At 45.7% G+C, this 23,056-nt stretch overlaps 1 protein-coding gene and 1 long non-coding RNA gene across 2 annotated transcripts; one reads left to right on the top strand and one right to left on the bottom strand.

Annotated features, from left to right (window-relative positions):
• Nucleotides 1-595: 595 nt before the first annotated feature.
• Nucleotides 596-3,295, top strand: LOC134170522 (uncharacterized). Its single transcript, XR_009967286.1, has 2 exons — nucleotides 596-2,255; nucleotides 2,978-3,295. It is a non-coding gene; the product is annotated as an uncharacterized LOC134170522 (long non-coding RNA).
• MCM10 (minichromosome maintenance 10 replication initiation factor) lies at nucleotides 2,744-22,642 on the bottom strand. Its single transcript, XM_062631906.1, has 20 exons — nucleotides 22,577-22,642; nucleotides 20,974-21,026; nucleotides 19,876-20,199; nucleotides 19,006-19,110; nucleotides 18,277-18,402; nucleotides 17,598-17,769; nucleotides 16,649-16,814; nucleotides 15,629-15,796; nucleotides 14,134-14,250; nucleotides 12,574-12,773; nucleotides 11,694-11,794; nucleotides 10,583-10,684; nucleotides 10,363-10,480; nucleotides 9,272-9,491; nucleotides 7,170-7,329; nucleotides 6,448-6,566; nucleotides 5,623-5,736; nucleotides 4,728-4,873; nucleotides 4,483-4,525; nucleotides 2,744-4,130 (listed from the first exon to the last, which is right to left on the bottom strand). Exons 2-20 carry the CDS (start codon nucleotides 20,978-20,980, stop codon nucleotides 4,047-4,049), a joined length of 2,592 nt encoding a protein of 863 aa, XP_062487890.1. The 5' UTR covers nucleotides 20,981-21,026; nucleotides 22,577-22,642; the 3' UTR covers nucleotides 2,744-4,046.
• Nucleotides 22,643-23,056: the final 414 nt, after the last annotated feature.

Genomic DNA, 23,056 nt, shown 5'->3' with positions numbered 1-23,056 from the left:
ACCCCATGCATCAGAACTTGCACTGATCTCCTTCTAGCATGAGGACCATATTGTGTGCTCCTGGACCACAATAGAAAGGGACAACCTGGTTGTGCAGCCAGGGATGCACAAGTTGCACCTCACAGCTATCCGAAGAGGGAGGTAGAGCAGCACAGTCTTATCCTATGCGTGTATGATACGATTGTTCAGAGAAGCTGCGGCTGCCCCATCCTTGGCAGTGTTCAAGGCCCGGTTGGATGGGGCTTGGAGCAACCTGCTCTAGTGGAAGGTGTCCCTGCCCGTGGCAGGGGGTTGGAACTGGAAGAGCTTTAAGGTCCCTTCCAACCCAAACCATTCTCTGATGCTATGAGGTGCAACTGGGGAAGCTGAGCCTTCTGTGAGATGTGCAAAGATGATCCAGGAAGCAGAGTGGATGACTCTGGTTCTTTTTAAGTGAGTCTTTACAACTGATTAGCAAGACTTGCAGGCGAACAAGCAGACTCTTTATTGGGTATGCCGAGTGTACTACCTTCATGAAAGAAAATGGGTAACCTCCTTTGCATCTCTTCTACACTCAGAAACTTTCTAATTTTACTGACCTGTTTCCACTCTTGGTTTCTGGAGTCTGGCAATCAAATTTCTCCATGGGCTGCTGGATTATGATGAGAAGAGTCCCACGGTTCACATTGTCATGGAGAAGGGAGACACTGTGTTCTTCCACTCCCTGTTTATTCATGGCTCCAGAGCAAACAAGACATCAGGTTTCCAAAAGGTAGGAGACCAGCTGCAGATATTTCTTTAGCTGCTGAACACCATCAAAGTCTTAACTAGGAACTGATTACAGAATAAGTGGCTTGATTGGACTTGATGATCTTAAAGGTCTTTTCCAACCCAGCTGATTTTATGCTGTGACTGTGTGGGTGCAGAGTAAAAATCCTAATGAACACACGGATCTGCTCTGATTGCCACTCTGGTTGCTGGTAATGGGAGGTCAAGGAAGTATCGCTTTAGGTCACATGTGTCCACGATCTTGATGCATGAGCTTTTTCCTACCAGACAGTTGTAATCGATGTGGTAGTGAGTGATGCCCACACAGAGTATAAGCTGTCACCTCACCAAACAGGCTTTGCAACATGGTTTTGCATTGGAGATTAGAATAAAAGGAGAAAAGTTTGGCTTGCACTCTTGTCCCACATGTACTTTGTTTTTGGAGGGAAGAAAACCGGGCAGCAAGTGGGTTGGGGAAAATGAAATGATGTGAAATGGTTGGGTGAGTGCAGCTGACCAAGAGAGTGGCATGTGATGGCCCAAGAGACCACTGCACAGGCTCTGCCCTGAACAACTGGTGGTAGTGTGCTTATTGTGAAAGGGTGTTAAGTTTTCACGGAGCTGATTTTACTTGGGCATTAATAAACCCAAACTAGTGAGTGCAGAGGGAGAAAGTGCTGAAGGTCTAATTTTTCCTTAAAGTGGTTATAAAATCCAAGGAAAGCTCGTTTGTGGCAGTGGAGCAAGATGCTCTCAATTAACATTTCAGCAGTACCTAAGAAGGAAGATGCTTAATGTAGCTAAAAACCAAACCTGACTTCCTAGATTATTATGAGAGAAGCTGGGTATCTTCCGGCCCATTTTTGTACATACACAGGGAACTTTATAGCTGGAGAAACAACCCTGCAGCCAGACGAACATTTCCTGGCTGGGGAAAAGGGCTGATTTATCATCAGCTTACTCCTCAGTTTAATCTTAAAGATGGCTCTGAGAATGCATGTTCAGCATTATATTTCCAATGTGACTTTGCTTAACTCTTCAGCAACACCTTCTTGATTCACCATCAGTGCTAACTGTGGTGGTGGAGGTTTCTGTCATGTCAATCCCGTTTAATGACTTGCACCCACTGGTAGTGTTAGGGCACTCACATCTCTCTCTTCTGGCTGCTCCTCCCTAACACAGCCTGGCATGTGGTTGGGCTTCTTTGCAAGGCTGGAGGTCTTTCTATCACGGGACAGCTTCAGTGACAGCATAGAACCAGCTGGGCCTGTCAGGTCACTCTGCTGCAAGAAAAGTCTCTCTTAAAATAGGCTGAGGCCCCTAAAACGCCCAATACATTAATGTCCCCCACTCCTGGTTTGCCCCAGGGGTTAGGGCCTTTGTTTCTTTATCCTGTTTTTGCATATAGGGATGGAGAGTATCGCTTTCATTTCTTGGCTCCCAAGGAGGCGCATACCTTCTCTACATACCACACTCCTGTGGGCCTGTGTGAAGATGAGTTATCAAAGGTAGGGTACTGCTTAAAGCTCTGCAGAAATCTTTCCATTGGCCAGGGACATAACTGGAGAAAGCCAAAAGCCTTCAACGTGCCAGCTGAAAGCTGATCCTGATGTGGAATTTCAGAGGGGTTCTGTGGATGCCAGGTGACAATCTCCTGTGGGTGTGAATATAAGGAAGAAGTTCTTTACTGTGAGGGTGGTGAGGCACTGGAATGGATTGTGCAAAGATGTGGTGTTCGAGGCCCTGGTTGGACAGAGCCTTGGGGGGCATGGTTTAGTGTGAGGTGTCCCTGCCCATGGCAGGGGGGTTGGAACTGGATGATCTTAAGGTCCTTTCCAACCCTAACCATTCTATGAATGAGAATATTGTGTGGCAGCCAGAGACACCGACTAAAACCACTTCCTTTTGGTGATTCAGCACCAAGCTCTTGGGCAAATGAAGATGTTGAGCAACTCATCCTCTTCCTCAGAGAAATGACACCATACAAACCCAGGGAGCCTTTTATTGTGCGCTCTATTTATTCTGAATGAGGAATCAACTGGAGCCATTGCCAAGCAATGTCACCTACATGTTAAGTCACCTACCAGTGATGCCCCATTTACCAAATGGTAGTGACATGAATGCAATGCACTGAGCCAAGCTGCCCAGCTAAAGCACCAGAAGAACACTGCAGAACACTGAGGTAAACCTGTCCAGTTGCTTCAAATAAAGCAACTTATTTCTCTTCCAGCTCCTGTGGAAGCAAGCAGAAGAGGTACCAACAAGGCCACTGGGACATGCGAGACTGTTGGCAGTTTCACCAAACCACTGAGGTACTAGTGTTTTTAGGCTCTAAAAAATACCCTGTGATCCTATGGGGCATGAGCTAGGGGCAGCAGAAGGATCAGGTCCAGGACAAGCTGTGGCAGCAGCCGAGGTTAACATGGCCACGACTGGAAAGACTTCAGGACAATTTAAAATGCCAAACCCCAGGTAAAAGCTATTACATGTAATTGCTTTAAAACCACTCAAACCAGTGCCAGATTCATTAAAATGCTTCTCAAAGTGGGAGATGCAAGTTTTTAGCCATGAAGATGCTGTAGTGTGGATGGTGGTGGGGGCTCACTAAGGGCTGTTAATAGGGAAAGGGGTTCCCAAAGAGCTCCCACTAGTCTGCAGTGTAACCACCACTGGCTGGTAATGCCAAGGCCAGTGGAGGGGATTTTAACACATAAACCAAGGAGACCTTTTGGGAACTATTTGGCATCTGCTCTCAAGGGTTCAAAGAGAGTAATTCTGGAGCCAGTGAAGACTGCTCTGTACCTACGACCCTCTCACACCTCTTTTTGGCCAACAGTTGAACAACCATGACAGGCTGGCATTTACACACCACACAAGCGCTTATGGAACCTGCAGTCCTCCCAGTTCCTGATGATTTGTCACTTGAAATTCTAGTGAGGGCACTCTACACCAGCCATTCAGCATAACTTGTTGGATCCCTAAGGATTTCTTAGTACAAATTCCACCCTAGATGTCTATTTTCTAGGTTAAATCTTGTGAACAAGTTATTAGTAAGAAAGAACAGGCACGATGTGTGTTTCATATGGAGCCTGATTCAGTCTGTTCTAAAAACATCAAAGCTGAATATCCATGCAGTGGCCTGGTGGAGATTTTGTGGATCTCCTCATCAGGAATTGATTCCTCAGCTCATTCATCCCTGAAAACAGAATCCTCTGAGCATTCCAGTAAAGAAGTGTATGTCTTAGGCACAGAAATCCATCTTTGTGGTGTGGAAAAAACAAACAACTCCCAACTCCAGGTCATTTCAGGCTATTGAGGAATTTTGGATGTTCCTCCCCTCGTGGCAGAAGTGTTTCTCCACCAATCTTCGGACCTTTTCTCTCCTAGAAACATGAACCATGGAGAAAAGAAGTTAAATGTGTGGTGAAATGTCTCCCACCATTTCTGTGACAGAAAGTGGTGGTAGGGCTGTATTGTGTCATTGAAACTCTAGGAACCTTGACATTCTTACAACTTTGGTCAAAAGCAAATTCCCCACAGTTAAATAAAGCAAGCTTCAAAAAGAGGAAATCCACTAAAACACAGCCTGTGGTTACCTGTATGCACCTGACAAAACACAGACCTGTCTGGTTTTGCTGGGAGCTTGTAAGGGCCCTGAAGCAAAGCATGGGGCAAAAGTACCAAGAGAAGCTGGCAGAGTGCTGAGGTGCTCAGCAACTGCTGGCTCCCACTTACCTTTAGCATCCCGTCCCGCTCCCATTTGTAGAGGCCACAGGTACTGAAAGATGAAGAGGGCATGTGAGGACCACTGTCGTGGGTTTTTGCTGCACAATATTAGGAGGACCAAAAGTAGCCCCACATTGCTTAACACAAGGGCCGATGTTCCCATCTTAGAACATGGTTATGCGATTCCCAGCATGTTACTGGTGAATGGACAGTACAAAGGTCCCTGTCACTATTTCCCAAGGCTCATTCCTTACCTGCAGGGCTTTTTTGGGAGCCTGTGAAGGGAAATAGCTCGGCTTCCACAAGGACATTTGAAAAAGCGCTTGACAGCATCATGAAAGTGGTAGTCATGGTTATCCTGGACACACGTCTCCAGAGGCTTGAAGTAGGTGTAATTACACTGTCAGGGAGGAGAGAGAGAGCTGTGAGCTTCACCAGCATGTGAGACCTGTTCTGTGGGCTGGCAACAGCTTTGAACACTGAGGAAAGCATCTCTGTCTTCTCCCACCCTGCGGAGCCCACCAGTCTGAGATCATTGCCCAGGCTTGTCACTGCTCCTCCTAACATTTCCCTCTGCCACCATCCTGCTCCCAGCACCTCATGAGGCATACAATGGCCCTCTGTGCAGTCCCAACACAGGAAAGGCAGTGAGAGGGAAAGTCCAGCAGGGGCTGAAACTCTGGGAATGGGAGGTAACTCCTCACTTCCTCTCTATTTGGGATAGTAACAAAGCTCCACTCTTCTTCCTGATGGCAAAGTCCCTGGAAATGCAGCTAGATGAATCCCACTCAGTGTTATGTTCTCACTTCACTTTGTCTTGTAATACAAGAAACTGAGGGTCCCAGTACAAAGCACTTACTTCAGGGAAGAAACTGGTATTTTCAGGACACTAACACCCAGAAAACCCACTGGCATCAACACCAAGTTGAGGTGTTCAGCACAGCTCTAAAGGCTGCCTTGCCACTGTGTCCATGTCTCAGTCAAGCAGTGCATGGCTTGTTCTCAGCAACAGGTGTAAGGAGCAGAACTGTCTCCATTTGATCTCTGCACTGGACTACAGCCAAGAGAATAACAGATGGGTGTTTGCAGGATGGTCCAGCATCATTCTGTTCCCCTCCACTACTGTCACCCTGGCTCCCCTTCACTCACGGTTTTACACGTCACAACTCGACATTTCACTTCTTTAATACTCCTCATCTTCTCTTCTAGTTCTTCCTTTTTCACCAGTGGCTCAAAGTATTGCTCCTGCAGTTCAGCCTCACCCTGTGGGGCACACACAAAAGGTTGTGGGAAGACAAAGATGGGAGAAGCTACTCTATAAACAGCATTAGGGCAAATTACTACTGGGCCTGTTTGAAGTAGACAGCAGTCTGGGAGCCAGAAAAACACCAAATGTGTCTTGCTTCCAAAAGAAACCCATATAGTGCACATGTTGTGATCACCAACCCTGAAACGAGCCACCTCTGAGATGTATGAGTGGGAGGATTTAACAACAGCTAAGCACAAACCTACAAGGACAGCGCAGGGAGAGGTCAGGTAGGCAGATGTAATAAATGAAGTTGGTTCTTAGCCAAACTATTAACCCTCAGGAGACCTTAAACCAGCTGGGACTTCATACCAATGTAATGTGTCCACTCTTCCAAACACAGCAAAAAAACCTGATGGCAGCTTGACCTTCCCATGGCTATGGCAATAATGCTGATTTGCAGCCTGTGTGCTCAGAGATCCCTGACCCTACTCATAGAATCATTGAATGGTTTGGGTTGGAAAGGACCTTCTGGTTTCAACCCCCTGCCATGGGCAGGGATGCATCACACTAGACCATGCTGCCCAAGGCTCTGTCCAACCTGGCCTTGAAGCCATCAGATTTGGTGCCTGTTACACATTTGTGTGCCTGTTTCTTGCTGAAATGGTTAGGACTGCAGAGAGCTCCCTAGTTCTGAGCTCTCAGACATGGCTGGATTGAGGCCATACCTGTTTGAGGACATCTGTGTGCTTGGACTTGGCATTCAGGATTTTCTGGAACTCTTCTGACTCCAGATAGGCCAGCTGCTCACGCCGTTTCTTTTGGGCAGGCTCCAGTTCATTCATATCTAGGGAGACAAAAAGGCTCAGTCCTGCAGAGACTGAGTTCAAACCAAGCTTGTGATCTCTAAGCATAAGCACTGCAGGAGACTTTGGAAGTCTCAGGCCTGTCAGGCAGATGTTCAGGTCAAACAGCAGGAACATGAATAGGGTTGCAGAACAAAAAGCTTTTGTATTTAATAACATTGCATCTTCTCTCAGAGCTGTACCAGGAATTTCCACATTACTTCCAGGGAGTGAGCAGCGCTGCCTCCCTGACTGATGGAGAAGCATTACAGGGAATGAAGCTGTTTGTCCAAGATCACACAGTAAATCACCAGCAGGGACCTCAAGTTCCCAAAGAAAATTCAGATACCTTCCCAGGTGGGACTGTTTAGTTTTCTTTGGTTAAGTCAGCCATGCTCAAGTGCCAGGAGACCAGAGATGAGGACAGGGAGCTATCAGAGATTACATCTCACATTCTCTCCACAGGGGTAGAGATTGTTCAGCCTTTGCAACAAACCCTTGAGGTTCTAAATAGACTTAACTTGGCCTCTCTTTGGTTTTAACTCAGCAAGTGTTCAGCAGGACATAAGCATGATTTTTCTCTCCTAGAAGCTAACATTACATACCACTCTCTGCTTCTGTACCTTGTGGCTGAGCAACGTTCTTCTCAACTCTTTCAATAATTTCTAGGACATCAGCATCATCAGCTCGTTTCCTCTTGACATTGTTTGGGTCAGTTTTAGCAAGAACCTGCCCTTTTGCTCGTAGTCGGTGTATTGCAGCCAGCTAGAAGCAAGAGAATAGCAGTGAATGTGTTGGTGAGCAGTCTGGCTCCCGTGTTCCTACTTCCAGAAGTAGCACAGGAAGTCTGTCAAATGGAGGAGTCAAAGATCCACTGGCCTGAGCACAGAGCTGGCCAGAGAGGCCCAGCAAAGTCCCCAGCTCTGCTGTACATGTAATTCACCATATACCCAATCTCTTGTGACTTCCTAAGCCATAAAATCACTTCTACAGTGGTGTTACCAGGCTTGGTAATGCTGCAGCTGTGCTTTAACTGCTTCTCACATTACTACCTTTTTCAGAGGAAAGAAATCAGCTGAGATTTCCACATAAATTGGTAATAATTTGGAACTAAGAGAAACTTGTGTACAACTATTCCTTGCCATGCTCCCAGAACACTAAGACTCATTTTTCCTTATTGGAAGAGAGAAGTTTCTCTGACAAACATGAACACATTTGTGCCAAGGAAAAAAGCAGTCTGTTCTGGCTAGCGACCAAAATTATCCAAACTCATGGCACAACACATCTGAACTAGTTTTGTTCACTGTTCCTTACCTGGCAAACAGAAAACACGATACACTGCACTAGCAATGCCAAAGGACAAACATGCAGTTTAGCTTTCCAGGGATTTTCAGCACAAATCCCATGTCCCTTCCGAGCACTTAAGAGTTTTCATGCTTGTAAAACTATCAATGGCAGCAGGCTTTGCTCTCCTTTGCTCTGACACTGTGTCAGGTCATGAAGAATGGAGTCAGTTCTGCTCAGAGAAGCTGTCAGGATGCGTGAAAAAGTGTTTCTTCAGCAAAAAGCTTAGCATCAGGTTCGTGACTTAAATCATAGAATAGTTTGGGTTGGAAAGGACCTTAAGATCATCAAGTTCCAACCCTCTGCCATGGGCGGGGACACCTCACACTAAACCATGTTACCCAAGGCTCTGGCCAGCCTGGCCTTGAACATCGCCAGGGATGGAGCATTCACAACTTCCATGGGCAACCCATTCCAGTGCCTCACCACCCCCGCAGTGAAGAACTTCTTCCTTATATCCAATATAAACTTCCCTTGTTTCAGTTTGAACCCATTACCCCTTGTCCTATCACTACAGTCCCTAATGAAGAGTCCCTCCCCAGCATCCTTATAGGTCCCCTTATAGGCCTTCTCTTCTCCAGGCTGAACAGCCCCAACTTTCTCAGCCTGTCTTCATAGAGGAGGTGCTCCAGCCCCTGATCATCCTTGTGGCCCTCCTCTGGACTTGTTCCAACAGTTCCATGTCCTTTTTATGTTGAGGACACCAGAACTGCACACAATACTCCAGGTGAGGTCTCACAAGAGCAGAGTAGAGGGGCAGGATCAGCTCCTTCGACACGATGCTGTTGAGTAGAGTTTGCTCTTGGTAGCTTTTGCAGGAGGGCTCCAATTGCCCAGGTTGTTTCCATATGTGGCCAAATGAGATGCCCTATCTCCCCATCTCTTTTTCCCCAACCCAAGAGGCTGCTCTGTCCCACATTGGCATTTGCTGAGATTACCACTTGTGTCAGTGGCTTCAGTGATGCTTGCTTTTCAGGGAAGATCAAGAGTGAGCTCAGGAGCATCACACACATGAGACAGATCATAATAACTCATTTCTGACCAATTCAGGTGGAGTTTGAACAAGCAGGAGAACCCAGCTCCAGTGGCCAAACGTCACACACAGAAGCTCCTCTTTAGCTGCTGTTTCACTGATCTGGAGGTTGACTACAGGCAAGATGGTAGCATGGACCTTGGTACTAACAGCTGTCAGGAGCGTAGGTTTCTTGTGTACTGCAGTAGGCCAGTCTGATCCCACACATCAGAAACCACTAATGTCAGAGCTGAGCTGGCCTGTATCTGATCAAAGATTCCTCTACTACCACAAACCAAACTTCCCTTAACCTCCCCTTCTTAACACTTAGAAGATTCAAAGAGCTCTTACCTTTTTGGCTTCTGCCACGCTGTCTAGCTTTGATTTTGGAGGAGGAGAAGACCCATCAAAGAAGAGGATATCTTCTCCTTCTGAGAAGCCTGTGCCTAGCTTGGGCCTCTGAGGAGTTGACATTTTGGCAGCTTTGGGAAACTCTGCCCCAGGCATTGGGGACTGTCTGGAGGAGGACAGGGAAGCAGAGCTGCCAGCTTTACTTGTGCTCTGGAGAAACCTTGTAAGACAAGAATAGTCCATTAACATAGGGACACAAGTCAGAGACAGAAAGGTTTGAGAAACAGGAATGGAAGGGATGCAGACTGTGATTTTTCACTAAAATGTCTTCTATTGCTAGTACAACATGCATCAATTTAGGCATTTGGGGGTGTGAAATAAGACTGGTAAGGAACTCACTGAAATCAAGAGTGACATGAAGTCACCAAGAGCGAACAACCAATTGCTTTCAAAACTGAAATGAGAGAAGCATCAAGTGAAGCTGGGAAGTGGGAACCAAAAGCACTTTGAAAAATGGGCTTCTTTGCAGGAAAGGTAGTAAACAGGGAGACTCCTTGTCACAGAAGTCACATAAATGACAGGTTCATGGGGGTTGTGGGGGAAATCCTTTCAAAGATACTGTTAACAGACACCACCCTGGATTGGGAAGTCCCTGAAATACACACTGTTGTAGGCTGGGAGAGAATTTAGGGGAACTATCACCATGATTGTGCCTAGTCTTACTCTGCTTCAGGTTCTGTTTTGGCTCCTTCTGAGGTTACATCAATCTCAGTCTCACCCAGGGTGGCTCTTTCTGAGGTGGTTCTTAGGTTTCTTAACGAGATCTGCACAAAACCCTTGGCAAATCTTGAGGTGCAGAAGACCCTTGCAAGCTGGCAAGGAACAGAACCAGGACTCCTGAGCCCAGTTTCCTACTCTAATCAGCTTCTTCCCATCATGCTGGACATTATGCTGGAGCATTTGGTTCTCCACTGAATATTGGGGTATTTCTATTTCAATGAAGTTTTCCTTAAAACACCAAAACACCTCCCACAGTTATAGTAGGGCCACAGTAACAGAACCCTTCCTGTGCAGGTCAGTGTGCATTTTACCTCCTCTGAATCTCTTCAGACCGCTTCCTTCTGGCTTCTAGTAACTTCTGTTTCTGTTGCTTGAGCAGTGCAGAAGCAGAGACAGGCTGGATACTGGGCTCTTGCTTCTTTTCAACATCTGGGGAATAAACCAAACCAAAATAAAAAGCCACTAATGTTTGCTCTGAAGGAGGGTAAGTGATTTCAGGAGTCTGTTTTCCTTCAGGCAAAAGGACAATACCTGCTTTGGTCCAGTGTTTGCAGAGGTTTCGTGCTCCAAAAGTTGGCTGTGCCAGTAGTTCCTTGAATTCCTCAGAACACTGCATGGGTCTCTTTCCTGCACCTGGAGCAGAAGAGGCAGAAATACAATAGATCTGGAGCCAGGAAGGGAAGCAGGCATGGTTTTAGGTTGGAAGAAACCCCTGTAGGTCACCTGAGTAAGGACCCCCTCAAAGCAAGGCCAGCTTCTACATTATATTTGGTTACCCAAGCCCTTGTGCTCACAAAGCACATCATGAAGACATTTCCATTCCTTCAGCAAACCCATCAATAAACAGCTCCTCTGTAGCCTTGGCTATCTGTGGTACTCCAGCATTTCCATGTTTAGAATGCTTGAAAGCCCTGAAGCCATCACATCTTATCCCTGGAAAATTAAGAGCTAGAGACAGGGACACACTCCGTGTTGTCTGCAATGGAGGCAACTGAGGGAACTGAATGTGAACAAGATTTCTAAGTGGCACATAGAGCACATAGTTGAAATCATATGTTATCTGCTCTCCACTGGGCATAAGGAGGATGTAATATTAACTGCTTTACAGAAACGGAGGCAGTGAAGATCGGTGACATCCCAAAAACTATGGAAGGAATATGCTTTGAAGATCACAAAAGAAAAGCAATAGGAACAGGCTGGGTACTCCGGAGGTCCCCTGCATTGCAGACCTGACTGATTTATACTTAATATTCCTTGGAAGCTTTCAAGATTGACAGAAGTCATTTATTTTAATCAAAGAAAATAATTTCTCTGGTTCAAAGTTCTTAAAACTTCCAATTCCTCTTAATCTGTCAAAGAGCGTCTGTCACTGTCTAAAGACAGAACAGGAGACTTAATTCAGGGGTACTGATGAAAAACAGATCCATGGAGCTACCCAGTTGCTTAGTTACATTTGTCTTGCAGCTATGATTTCAAGATGGAAGATGGGTTTTGATCAATTGAGAAAGCAGCCTGCAAATGGCTATCTCTGTAGCAGAGCAATTGCCAGGTTTATCCAGTGAGTAACAAGGTCCTGGGACACATCTACGCATTCATCTGGGAATATCTGGAAGGTGAAGAGGCTACATGGGTAACTAGGTACCAATTTTCTGCTTGGTTTCCCGGACAATTGCATCAACTCCTCTCACGACCAGATTGGAGAGAGTGGTTTGAGTCTTCCTTTTTGGCACTGCAGCTGCTGCACTAGAAAGAGGAAACAAAACCAGAACATCAGTTTTCCCGTTCTGAAAGGAAGGAGAAGAGCTCAAATGTTAGCCCAGGAATTCAACAAAACTCCAGCCTCCTTCAAGGGTGCCTCTCTTCTGCCACCTGTCTGACTTTGGGAATGATGTGGAGCTAAGTCCAAATTCTAGCACAATGTTTAGGATCTTCCATTTCTGCCTGGGTTGAGATATGCACTTCCTATGCATTGAGAGAAAACTAAACATAATGGTTAAACTTTGCTCAGAGATAGTTTTGAGATACACACTGATCACTTAATAATAAGCAGGGTGTACTACTTCTCTTCATTACCACGCAGTAGTACTGTGTTATTTCAGTCAAGGAAGAGAGGAGGAAATACACTGAATATGGGATTAAATGCCATGAGCCATAACTAAATACAGTAAGAGACTGCCTCTGAAAAATACTCATCTTGGAGACTCAAATGCTTGTGATTTCATGATAAAGTTCATTTCACCTACTGAAACACAATGCTGTCTGGCTGCACACCACTGTACTGAGAGGTATAACCACCCCTTATCACATCTTCGTGTTGCCTGTTAACATTCTCCTATCAAACAGCAACTCTGTTATCCCATGGGACCAGGAGGATTACACCAAACATGGGGCATCTCCTCCTCTCTGGTGAATGTAGTTATGGCAAAGGGATCACTAACTAAATAGACCCCCTTAGAGCCTCAGGCTCACTTGTAAGGGAGGAAGTCTGTTGCAAAGCAAGGAAAATAAGTGGTTTATCTTACACTGAGGCTGCATATGCTGCTGAAGAGACTCCTCCATAGTAAAACCCATCCTGACACAGCCTCTCCTTCAAAGAAGGATTCCTCCGGCCAACTTTTCTGGGAACGCGGCCACCAGAGAAGGTGGACTGAAGATCTGCCCGCCGGGAGCTGAGCTTTTTGTACTGGGATTGGATGTGATACTGGCAATATTCACAGTCATTCTGAAAAGAAATGGGAGAAGCCTGTTGCAGAACACCAGCAAGTACAACGTACTTCATTCCTCTCACCCACATGCATCCTTCTATGGCTAAACTGAAGTAAGAGCCCTATTGTACTGCTGCAGCATTTGATCAACAAATTTATGCCCACACGCCAGCAATATAAAACAGAACTCAAATTATCCATACTAATCCCTGGAAATTGTCCATACTAATCACTGAAAAAAGACCTGTGTGTTAAGGAATTTTAAGGTTATTCCTTGGCTCAAGTCAGTTGATGTCCCAGGCCCTTTTCCCCAGATTCTGCACTCTTGACTCTAAAGCTGTATGTAATTTTCTTACTGGCATGAACACGAAGGAAAACTAATGGGTCAGTGTCAATCCAGGGAGTTTAGAACTGAAGATAATGAGTCTACCAGTGAGAGACAGCAGTGCCATAAACGCACTCATTCAGGGTGTTCTTAACTTTCTCCCAACATCTCCCTCCCAGTTCTCATTGATATTCATGTGCCCAGATCTGTGTAACTACAATTACCCCACAATCAAACATGTTTCGTCACCCATTAAACAGACAGCCAATTCCTTCATGAGGTTCTTCTGCCAGACAGCCTTCATCTACAGTTTGCTCCAGGTGGTACTGAACATCTCACTGACACCTAGAGCCTTGTGTGCAGCCACCTCCTGGAGTGGGTCTGCAATCATAGCCGTGTTTTGCCACAAGTATCTTCTGTATTTGTCTTCCTCCTTCTCCACACACTTTGAATTCCTCCCCTGTTCTTCATTCCTTCATTTTCTCTCCTCCTAAGTGCTACCCTACTACCTGTAACCCTTCCAATTTAGACAGTGTTCCTTTCAGGTATCATGACATCACCATAGCCATTAAGTGACATTGTCCACCAGTCCTTTAAACCAGTACAGATCAGTACTGTTCCTAAAAGAAGAATCTCAACACCTTTTTCCTCTCATCTCCAGTGCCCTCCATGTTTATGTATAAATATTCTGGCAGCCTGCAGGCACGCTGGACCAGGGAACTCACTGGGTTACAACCATCTCTGAAAAACACAACCATTCCCAAGAAAACCTCCTATTGTTTTACCTTGGATGAGTTCCCTAGTGCAGTGCATGGAAGTTTGCACTGGTGCAAAGGAGAGTGAAAGGGTATGGAGACTGTGGTGCTCATGGATCAAGACTCTTTTCAGTGCTTTGCATGTAGGGAACTACTGTGCCATCACAGAAGCAGCTTCTCTGAGTTTCATTTCTCAACTCCTCCACATACTTTAGTTACAAGTGAAAGAGCCAGAACGTCAGAACAAAATCAGCAGCCAGACATGAGGATGCCCTTCCAAACTCCTGAGATACAGACCAGGTTCACAATCTGTGCACAAGGATCACCGTTCTTCTTCCTGGCTTTGCAGGTGCCCATGTCCAGCGCTTCACCCATGAGAAGGATCTTCTGGGGGTGGTCAACAGACAAACACACCTAGAAATCAGTAAGAGCGTGTCTTGAGGAGGAACTGGATATGTTTCTCTCTAGATGGCACTGGTTTGGCTCTGATCCAGGTTGGTACCTCTGGTATTAACAATGCAGCTTTAAAATGCAGGCCCAGTTTAAGAAAACCACATATCCTGTTCAGACTGAGAAAAGGCTCAGTGAAAAAAAATGCATTTCCTTCTCACAAAGAGATAACGTGTATTTCTATGCTGAGCCTCAGGAAACCAAGGACCAGCAAAGGCAGTTGTGAATGAATGATGGTCCTGTCCAGCTCAGCTCTGACACCATCACAGCACCCACATTCAGCAGTGGATGGGAAGAGCAGATGTAATAGAGCTCTCTATCCCTCTCCGTATATTTAGATCAAATCAAAGCTGATGCTATGCAAGAAGAGTGTCTACTTCATACAACCAAAGATACTAGGAATTGTGTCTGTAGGTAAGAAAAACTTTGAGTAGTCAATTTTAATGTAGTTCTAAGTACGTACATTTTAGCTAAGAACAATTCTTCACAGTTAAATACAGCCCTGCACTAACTGCTGTGCCTTTCTATTCACCAATAGGATTTTTTACTGCTTATTCCTGTTAATTTAAGCAATTAGATGGCTTAATAGACAGTTAATGAGATTATTCATTTTTCCATTTGGAGAATTTAAGATGCAAAACAGTACATCACCAGCAACTATCCTGAAATTCTGCTTTACAGAAGCCAGTCAAATCGGTTTCCATTCCAGTGCAATTAAAAATATATTAAACAATAATTAATTTATTAGCAAAATGAAGCCACCTTAAATGTTTTGATACCTACAGGAAAGTAATTCATCATGTTCTGCATTTAGAAGTAACTGATTAAACAAGTCAGCTACTATTTATCAACTTACTATATATAACATATAGTTTGTTTAATAAATCAAATGTTACTCCATCTCAGTCATGATTTTGGAACCAGGAAACATTTTGCAATCACATCTGCTTAAATTAGAAGAGAGAAATGAGCTTCCCCACCTTTTTCAGCTTTGAGAGGCCTTTAGGCTGAAATAGACATTGCATTGAAGTAGCTGAATAAACTGAAATGAAAACACACTCTGTACATCAGTGTGTGAGACAACTGCAACTATGAGCACATTAAACACTTGAATAAACTCTACTTTTAGATACTTAACAGGACTTCTTTGAAGTTCAGTCTTCCAGAAGGCTGGGAATAAATACACACCATGCAAATACCTGAATACAATTAAAACTGTGCAGGCAAACTGCTGTAATTTCAGCCTAACTATGTGATATAGAGCTAATTCTCAAGCAGACATAAGAAAGTTCAGCTATGGGGTTTTATTGACGGCTGATGGACAAGTGAAAAATCCTCTCACCTCATCTGAGCCTTCTTTAGGTTTCATAGGATTGGCATTAAGCAGCCCAATTACTGTGCCTTGGTCTGTCTTCCAGTGCTCTTTGTGGACATCACCAAACAAGAAGAGTGAGACACACTGACTGAGATCCCGTAGGTCATTCAGCCGCCAGATACTGAAGGTTCTGCCCTGGAACAGACATTCACTTTCCTTTCAGCTCTCAATACAAGGACACTGACTGCAGCCCCTGTTGCTTTTAAAGAGTTATTCTGATTCCTACACCCTGCCCAGTGTTCCGATTTCATAGAATCATAGAATGGTTTGGGTTGGAAGGGACCTTAAAGCTCATCCAGTTCCAATCCGCTGCCATGATCAGGGACACCTTCCACCAGAGCAGGTTGCTTCAAGCCCCTGTGTCCAGCCTGGCCTTGAACACTGCCAGGGATGGTGCGTTCAGAAAAGCACAACTTGTAACATCAGTAAGAGATGGAACACCTCCAGCCATACCACGCAGCCAGTTCTGGGGTTCTTAAAGGCTAAAATATAAAATAGCACCAATATTCCTGATATTAAAGCTGGACAGCGCTCTTGCTTGCTGAATAAAGAGGGTTTTACTGCACTGAGCAAATAAGCCCAAGGCATATCTCTGTTTCATCAATGACTTCCTATAGGACATGTACACCATCTAGGACAGAATGACCTCTAGGAAATAATGGAAGCAGAATGTGTTGGCACATTTAAAACAAAGACTGAGGATCACAGTCTTTTTTTTTTTTTTTTTTTTATTTGCATTTAATGAACACTCAAAACAGCTTGATGCAATGGTTACATTAGCCAGTGCTACTGTCTGGGACAATTGGTAAGCTAAGGACTTATCCCAGGGACTAAAAACAGCATTAGTGCATGAAAGCACGTGAGCCAAGATCTTTAATACAGGAGCTTTTCATTAACTCCATGGTGCTGACTGATAAAGACCTAGTTTCTCAGGAAAGAAGACCAACATTTCACTTGAGCTGAGCAAGGGATACAACAGTTACTTACGTTATTTGTGCTCTGAGGAGTGACCTTTTTCACTATGACTCCAAATGTTACCCAATCTGTTTCTTCCAGGTTTTCTGTAGCAAGTTTGCTCTTCAGCTGAGACAGTCGGATGAGCTTCCTGTTAGCCATTTTCCTGTCCATTTCAGCTGAAGACACACGGGGTTTTCTGGATTGTATAAAAGAGAACACATTCAGTAGCATAAATGGACAATGAAAATCATCCAGCATGCTCCTGGGGAGACTGTGTCTTGCTGCAAAATGCCTTGTGCCTTACTTCACCCAGAGGTCACTTGAAACAACCCCCGTCTGTTCAGGACATTGTACAGACACCAGATAGGTATTGATCACACTGTTTATTGTTCAAATAGCCGCACTGCAACTTAGCCCCAAGCCTGCCCATTAACTCTGCTCGTTTCAGGAATGACTGAATACAACTGACTGAGCAGAGTTCTGAAATCCAGCATGGTATCGGACGAGGAAACACACCGTGAGTATTCAGAGACCTCTTGTGGCCACATTTAGTATGGAGATTGCGAGGCTGCTCAGTGTGGAAGAGAACGTGCTCAACTAGAGCACAGCTGGGCTTTGCACATGCCCACTGCTCCCCTCCACCACTGAGGACATCCAGAGGAAAGCAGCGCTAATAAAATGATGGGTTGTTTTTTTTGTTGTTAGAGAAGAGCAGAGAAATAGAAACATGGTATTAAGCTAAAAGTCAATGTTTCGTATTTACTGATTGCCCAGCCAGTGCTATGGCTTTGTGCTACATCCCCTAACGATAACTGACCGATGTGACATGGTTAAATGACGTCTATACAGCAAACCAGAAATCCAGTCCCCTGCACACCCCTTGTGTGACCAGCACCACAGGACATTAGACTGACTGCATTTTCACTGCCATTACTGGAGGATGGTGTTCCCAGGCAGAGGCTGGTGCTGGGCTGCTCACCTTAATCTCAGTCCCGAGAAGGTTTCCACAGACACTGGCTGAGTTGTTGCACTGGAGCTTGTAGGCATGTGAGGAGTCTTCTCTCTGGTCACCTTACTGGGTGTGTTCCCTGCAGACTGGAGAGGCTGGAATGCCAGACTGAGGATTTGCCGTGGAGCAGGAGCCTTGTTCTCTTCAGCAGGAAAAAAAGCACGGAAAAAACCCTTGATCACGAAAGAAAACTTCTAAATAAAATATCACTAACTTAAAATTGACCAGAGACTGGAGTCTAAATATAACACACTTTAAAAAATGGTGTGAAACTGTCTTATTTATACTGAACTGGTCTCACTGGGAATTAACTGACAGCTCCGAATCAGTCACATATAACTCAAGCAAATGTAACTGCCTGGTGAGGTGCTTCCCAGAGCAGCTCTCATTTTCCAGGCAAGCTAAACTGTCAGATATACAGTGTAGTGTCAGTGTCCAAGTTAACCATAGCAGTACAGAGCACAGAACCTACTGCAAAGAATATAATAACGAACTCTGTAATAAGCTCCGTTCTGCTCTACCAGACTGCTTTTAATGTACCAACTAGTGCAAAACTGTCCTGGATGCGTCTATACTGCTGCTGTGAACTAGATGAACTTCCAAAACCAGTCCAGTGTGTTCCAGTGAAAAGGCAGACTGGGAATGGTACCTGCTTTTGATTTCTGGGTTCCTCGCTTGGCTGGAGGTAAAGGATTGCCCAGCTGGGCTGAGAAACAGGGTGACTCTTGCAGCTTCTGAACATTCCTTTCCTTTAAGGGTGAACAGGGAGATTTACCTGGCCAAGGAAACAGAATAATGTAACATCTCAGAACCTGGACTCAAACATTAAGAATTGCTCCAAACTAAGTAATTCTTTGGATAAGCAATCCAAGTCAGGGTCCCACATGGAAGCCCTTCAGCTAAGTTGCCAGCATCTGAAACACAAGAGCTGGAAAAGGCCCAATGAGTCTTCCCCATGATGACCTAAAACTTTGGATGTCACTGAAACCATGAAGATGTGGAAAGCAGGAGCATCCCCTTGCTTTTCAATTTTCCCATGTAGTTTCATTACTACACCAAGCGTGCTACAGCAACAAACACAGCTGTATTTTCTCTGTGTTACAACATCTGCCAGTAAAACAGGACCCTTCCAAAAGACCCTGGAGCACTTCATGAAAGCTGCCCCATGTAGAATCAATCCATAATGCAGGTATCAAAACTGCAGCTCACTAATTTAGCCTGCAGCTGCAGGAAACAGTCTGGGTCAGAATACACCAGGGCACCATTCCTCCTTGCTGCTCAGTGGCCACTTTCGGATTATTTCCAAGACTCCATCTTGCCTATAAATTGCACATTGGTAAGACAACAAATTCTAAACCCATTTAATTAGTCTTATTACCAGGGGTTTTCTTCTCAAGGCTTGAACTGGATTGCTGCCCAATAGCAGCCTTTTGCAACTGCTCCTGTAAAGTCTTCATCTGTTCTTGCAGTTTTCTCAGCTCAGCTAGGAAAGAAAGAAGAAAAAGGATAATAATGAAGACAGCAGGAAGCCATTGCAAACAGGGATTTATGAGATCCCTGTAAGTCTGGCAGCTTTACTACATCATAGGAACTTACAAAACAAAGGCTCAAGCCACAGTACAGATTTATTTGGCTCTATGAAGCTCACACTGCAGGAACACTTTTCCATACAGTCTGGGGCTGACTTCTCTCATATTTTACTTGAACATGGTATGTTCCTTACCGTGTTGCATGTAACTTTCCTAATAAACATAAGACAATTTAAATGGCTGATTATCGCACTCCTTTGCATAAATAAATGCTTCTGATATAATCAAGTGTGTGGCTTGGACACAGGAAAGCTCAGTGGCCAGTTCTGCTTCCACGCTGACTGATACGGGAGATCCTCCTGCCAGTAAGTCCTGAGGGGGAAGGGATTGCTGTGATAGTGAAGGATGCTAGGATGCCAGCCCTGAGCATCAAAGCAACATTGTTCTTTATTTGATAAGGCTCAGGTACACAGGCACCTTCCCTGTCCTAGCTTAGACTCCCTGGCTTAAGTCCCCTGTCTTTCTCTTGTGAAAACAGGTTTGGTGAGTTTGGCCATTGAGCACCAAAAACTGGACTTCAAAACTTTCACAAGGACTTTCTGTATTCTCTTTCTGGCACCACCCTAAACTAAGAAGCAGCAGGCCCTGCCTTCCACCCATTAGCTCTCTAGAGACAAGATGTGTACAATAGAACAGATAAAATATGCTGTTACAGAAACCTTGTAGTTCTTGGTTGGTTTTCTCTTTTGCCTGACTGGGAGCTGAAGTGGAGGGAGTTTCATCTGCTGCCTCCTCCTCTTCCAGCAGGTCATCTACATCTCCAAACAGCATAGCCAGATTCTCCTTCTGCTCATCAATGGGGATGTCCTCAGCATCCACCTCCTCAGTGTAGGATGCATCATCTTCTGCATCAAAGAGCTCATCGTATTCATCTGGTTCTCCCCCCTCATCCTCTGGAGCATCTTCCTCCTCAGGAGAGTTCCTGTCCTCAGTTGCCTCACTTTCTTCCAGGAGGGAGGCCAACACATCCAAGTCATCATCAGCTAAGGTAAAAATGAAACTCAAGCATTAAATCTGCCATGGAATAAACCATCCAAGATACTCTAATTACAAGCTAATGAAAACCAAAATTAAAGCAGAGCAGCAATTACCATTTAGCTTTGGATAAAGGAAAATAGAGTGGCTTTCCGCTGTCTGGTTGGATGGAAATGTGGTTGCAGACACTCTCAGCTTGTGATTTAGGCTGGCTAGTCAGCAGAAAACTTGCAGACTGCTAGTACTGGCTTTTCTCTCCTATGCAGCTGCTTGTACAATTGCTGCTTGTACAAAGAAAAGCCTGGGGACCTGTAAAGGTGTAGCCAGGAGCTCTACAGAGACATGCGTGTGGCTTTTGCCAGTGGAAGATGAAAAGGAAGATGCAAAGCAGGCAAGAAAGCATGTTTTCAGGTATGGTTTGCTTAAGGAAGAGCATAGAGAACAAAGAAATATGGTCTAAAGGGAAAAAAATGGAAAAAAAAAGAACAAGTAGAGAGAGAGGAATGGGACAGACAGAGCATAACTGAAATTCAGAACAAAACAAGGAATTAGCTTTTGCTACTGAAGAAAACACAAAATCAAGGAAGGGTTAAAGCAGCCTCATAGAAAGGTGACAAGAATGAAGGCAAGAGGCAACCTCAGATACTCTGCAAGTGAAATCAGTGTAATATAATTTCCCTTGCTAGAAGGTTTATCAAGTTTTTTAACACTTGAACGTATTACCTAATATACTGATCAGAATGTACCTTTCCCACTGAAAGTAAGAGTACTTTCCCCCTTACCATCCATGATTTCACCAGGATTTCTTCAGAAGTCCCTCAAGGAAAAATATTGTCTGTTATGGGGAGAACAACAGTAATACTGTTAAAGTAGATACAGCTCATCTAGAAATACATATCATGTTCAGGCTCCTTATCTGACGAACCACAAACCACCAGCTTGTCTTAGTCACAGCTGCAGATGAGGACTCCACTAAATTTAAACCTCTCCTGTACATTTTCCACATCTAAAGTCTGACCTTTGCTGAACTCCCTGCAGCGTAAGGGCATCACTTTTAGGAAAAAAAGCCCCTATCAGATAAAGATTTTAAGAAATGCCAGCCACATCCCTACAGTAATAACCACTTCCACTTCACCATCCTGCACCATAATCATAATTAGCATTTAACTAATTATTAACATTTAACAGTTCATAGAATCCCAGACCAGTTTGGGTTGGAAAGGACCTTAAGATCATCCAGTTCCAACCCCCTGCCATGGGCAGGGAAACCTTCCACTAGAGCAGGTTGCTCCAAGCCCCTGTGTCCAACCTGGCCTTGAATGCTGCCAGGGATGGGGCAGCCACAGCTTCTCTGTGCACCCTCAGCGCCTTAGCACCCTCAGAGGGAAGCAATGAGTCTTAAAAGTGTACTTTCTGCATCTTTCACAGGTCCTCCACTTCATGGACACATGGCCATAAAAATTAAAGATCACAGGCTGATATAAATGGCCAAGGGAAGTCTGGATTAGAGGAAGGGAAATCCACTGAGGAAGAAGGGAGGTTGTAGTACAGTGGGGGTCGGCCTCTTCTCCCAAGTACCAAGCGATAGGACCAGAGGAAATGGCCTCAAGCTGCATAGGGGAGGTTTAGGTTGAATATTAGGAAAGATTTCTTCACCCGAGGGTGCTCAGGCTGCCCAGGGCTGTACTGGAGTCACTGTCCCTGCAAGTGTTCACACACTGCGTAGATAAGGCCCTCAGTGCCATGGGTTAGTGGTGGCCTTGGCAGTGCTGGGCTAAAGGTTGGACTGGATGGTCTTAAAGGTCTTTTCCAACCTAGCTGATTCTATGATCCTTATTATTATTAAACCCAAACTTTTAACTCTGTGCTTACAGATCTTCCTGCTGCAGAGGCTTTTGTTTTGCCCATAAACTCCACTTTTAATAGTTCTTTCTTCTCTTGCTCCAGGATATCAATTTTCAGCAAAGCACAAAACACAACCCAAGCGCATACACGAGCAGGACTGGCTTAGGGGCCACCAGAGCTCCGGCTGTCCGGCCGGCGGCACAGGCCCGGAGACCACCCAGCTCAGCAGGACGGGCCAGCCCGGCATCTCCCCCCGAATGGCGGCCAGCCCCGGAGTACCAAGGCCCGGCTGTGCCGTGCCCGCACTGCGGGATCGCCATCGCTGCCCCCAGTGCATCCCCCGTTATCCCACAGGGCCGCCCCCCCCCCCATCAGGAGCCTCCTTCCCCTCCTCGCTCGGCCGCCTCCCCACCAGGGGAACCCCGACCGGGGCTCTCGGACCCCTCACGCCAGCTCTGCTTTACTCCCCCCCTCCCCAGCGCCTCTCTGGACCCGCTCACCACCATGCCCGCGCTGTCCGGTACCCGCCAAAACTCCAACCTGGCTCCGCCCCGTCCCGCGCATGCGCGGCCTCCGTTGCGGGGCGCGCGCCAGCGCCGGTCCTGGCAGAGAGGGGGCAGCTCGGCGCCATCTTGGCTGTGGGGGTGGTGCTGGGGTTCGGGCCGTGGGGTAATGTGCTGTGCCGAGAGGGACACGGGAGTGAGGGTGACGGTGTCATGGCACTGTTAGACGCCTCGGTGGGGCGGTGTGAGATGTCATGGCCTGTCCTCTGGGGTAGCACCATGGCGCCACGGCTATGTCTGTATAGGGCTGTGGGCTCTGGTTAGACCCCTCTGGCTGTGGAGAACTGGCCGTGTCTGGTCAGGGGAGCCTCTAGTCAGAGTCGTCTGAATAGAATCATAGAATCACGGAACGGTTTGGGTTGGAAAGGACCTTAAAGCTCAGCTAATTCTCACCCCCCTGCCACAGACAGGGACACATTCCACTAGAGCAGGTTGCTCCAAGCCCCTGTGTCCAACC

This window comes from Pezoporus occidentalis, unplaced genomic scaffold (genome assembly GCF_034315485.1).
Source record: "Pezoporus occidentalis ecotype Australia unplaced genomic scaffold, CSIRO_AGI_Poc_V1 ctg38, whole genome shotgun sequence".
In the NCBI taxonomy this organism is placed as follows: domain Eukaryota; kingdom Metazoa; phylum Chordata; class Aves; order Psittaciformes; family Psittacidae; genus Pezoporus; species Pezoporus occidentalis.
The sequence above is the reverse complement of the archived record's forward strand: the minus strand, read 5'-3'. Positions and strand labels throughout refer to the sequence as shown.

What these genes read in the sequence shown, in the direction of transcription:
- MCM10 (XM_062631906.1), bottom strand. An exon ending in GCAGCATATGCAGCCTCAGT is followed by an intron (nt 11,795 to 12,573) that starts GTAAGATAAACC and finishes TCCTCTTTCTAG; the next exon opens with TGCAGCAGCTGCAGTGCCAA. An exon ending in CAAACACTGGACCAAAGCAG is followed by an intron (nt 10,481 to 10,582) that starts GTATTGTCCTTT and finishes TTTATTCCCCAG; the next exon opens with ATGTTGAAAAGAAGCAAGAG.